The 2500-nt window shown below is 52.1% G+C and overlaps 1 protein-coding gene across 11 annotated transcripts in view; it reads right to left on the reverse strand.

Annotated features, from left to right (window-relative positions):
* The window catches only part of LOC129710067 (growth factor receptor-bound protein 7-like), a 74879-nt gene that overhangs the window by 20352 nt on the left and 52027 nt on the right, over positions 1-2500 (reverse strand). For all 11 annotated transcript variants that reach the window (XM_055656759.1, XM_055656758.1, XM_055656756.1 and 8 more), the window contains 2 exons: positions 1791-1965; positions 767-896 (listed from right to left, as the gene is read on the reverse strand). In XM_055656759.1, coding sequence (XP_055512734.1) covers positions 767-896; positions 1791-1965 — 305 coding nt within the window. The remainder of the gene's footprint in view (positions 1-766; positions 897-1790; positions 1966-2500) is intronic.

The raw sequence follows: 2500 nt of genomic DNA on the forward strand, positions 1-2500 counted from the left end.
TACAGGCCTGTACATTGTTGGAGTGTGGGAGGAAACCTGAACACCCAGAGGAAGCCCACGTGGTCACATGGAGAACATGCAAACTCCGTACAGACATTGCTCCTCGTGTGTAGGGAGGGAGTGGGGTAACAGAATGTGTACCATGCTGGGCCACAGCTAGTCCGTGCCATAGTCAGTCATTCACTCTCACCTGTCCGTCTATCAGCCCGTGCGCCGGTCTATCTACGTGTAGGTGTGGGGTCTCATCTCCAGCCCGACCCCCACTCCCGTTCCCCACCTGCTTCCTTCACCATCTCTGCTGACTGACCACTGTCCGTAGTCCTGGCAAGGCGACAACCTCCAAATAATCCCTGACCTACAGACTTGTGGGGCAAGACACAACATGCTGGAGTAATTCAGCGGGACAGGCAGAATCTGTGGGGAGAAGGAATGGGTGATGGTTCATGTCCAGACATCTCTCTCTATAGATGCCACCTGACCCCCTGAGTTACTCCAGCATTTTGTGTATATCGTCAGTGTAAACCAGCACCTGCAGTTCCCTCCTGCACATAGACATGGGAGCATTGGTATTGAATTTTTGCACTTTGTTTGTTTGCATGTGTGTGTGTGTGTGTGTGTGTGTGTGTGTACACTGAACATTTTGTTCTTGTTCATGATATTGTTTACAGAGTACTATGGTTACATGTGGTGCTACTGCAAGTGAGAATGTGATTGTTCTATCTGGGACACATGACAATACAACTCTCTCTTCCACCCTGGTACTCACGTGCGTGTCTCTGGTGCTGGGAGGGTGGGGACTGCTGAAGGTCGGTGAGCTGGGATGGCTGCACAGTTCCGGGAAGGGATTGGGAATAGTTGGGAGTGAGGCCGTCCGGAATTCCTCCTCCTTCAGCTGCCTGTGGGAGACACGGTCATTCTCAGCACGGAACTCCACAAACAGAACGCCAGCCATTCCTTCTCCCCACAGATGCTGCCTGACCCGCTGAGTTACGCCAACACTCTGTGTCTATCTTTGGTTTAAACCAGCTCTGCACTTCCTTCCTCCACAAACAGAAATACCTGATAGACACATGGGACTGCAGACACAGGTGGAGTAACTCAGTGGGTCAGGCAGCATCTCTGGAGAAAAAGTAATAGGTGATGTTTCGGATCGGAACCCTTCTTCAGACCGGCCCCAAATGTCACCTATTCCTTTTCCTCCAGAGATGCTGCCTGACCCACTGAGTTATTCCAGTTCTTTATGTCTATCTTCTGTATAAACCAGCATCTGCAGTTCCTTGCTACACATGTTCCCAATGTCCCCTAGCTCTGCTTTTCAGAACATTAGAAATCAAAGGAGACTGAGGTCCCAAATGCTGTCTCCAACATTCAGTATTTAGCTCCACTTTCCTGCGGTAATCAATAATTCATCCATTCACACCTTGTCTCCCCCCCCCCCCCCCCCCCCCCCCCCCCCCCCCCCCCCCTCCCCCCCTCCCTCCCCCCTCCCCGCCTCCTCCCCCCCGTCTCCCCCCCTCCACATTTCCCACATTTCCCGTCCACCTCTCCCCTCTCTCCAATCTCCTGCACCCCTCCCCTCCATCTCCCCCCTCATCCCTCCCCTCCACCCACTGTTTTCAGTTGCATCACCTCTCACCTCCACCATCTCCCGCCCTCCCTCCCATTTTTCTGGCAACAGGGCCCACCCCCCAGGCGCTGACATGTCAGTGTCCACATTCTCTAACCCTCGCTGACACACCCAGTTTCAATGGGCGGGCTATTTGTGGGTTTCTTGCTGTGATGTACCTCACCTGTGGACAGGTATGTGTAGGGGCTGTGAGCTGTGGGTCCGCAGCGCTGGGTGCAGGTCAGTGGGGCTGGCCGTCCTGTGGCCATTGGGCAGCAACGACTCTGCATCCTTCTGGTACAGGTTGCCCAGTCTAGTGCTGACACTCCTCTCCAGCACCACTATGTCCATGTCAGCATCTACCAGAGGCAAGGACATATCCCCAGTCATCTCACTGTGAATCTCAACATTGTCATGTGTCCCAGATGGGACAATTCAATTCTTACTTTGCTTCAGCACAACAGAATATAGAAGGCTTGAATACAGAATGTCAGATAAAATAGCTGCAGGGTAGGCCATTCGGCCCTTCGAGCCAGCACCGCCATTCAATATGATCATGGCTGATCATCTAAAATCAGTACCCCGTTCCTGCCTTCTCCCCATATCCTTTGATTCCTTTAACCCTGAGAGCTAAATCTAACTCTCTCTTGAATTGGCTTCCACTGCCTTCTGTGGCAGAGAATTCCACAGATTCACAACACTCTGGGTGAAAAGGTTTTTCCACATCTCAGTCCTAAATGGCCGGCACCTTATTCTTACCCCACAGGGCAGGAGAACTCTACCTAAGGTAGACTTCCCTGGGAGCTGGCCAATAAAGAGAGGGTCTCACTCAATCATCAATAATACCATCGACTAACCGGTTACTGAGTATCACTAATAATTTGGAGACACCAG

This window comes from Leucoraja erinacea, chromosome 27, assembly GCF_028641065.1.
Source record: "Leucoraja erinacea ecotype New England chromosome 27, Leri_hhj_1, whole genome shotgun sequence".
Lineage (NCBI taxonomy): Eukaryota > Metazoa > Chordata > Chondrichthyes > Rajiformes > Rajidae > Leucoraja > Leucoraja erinaceus.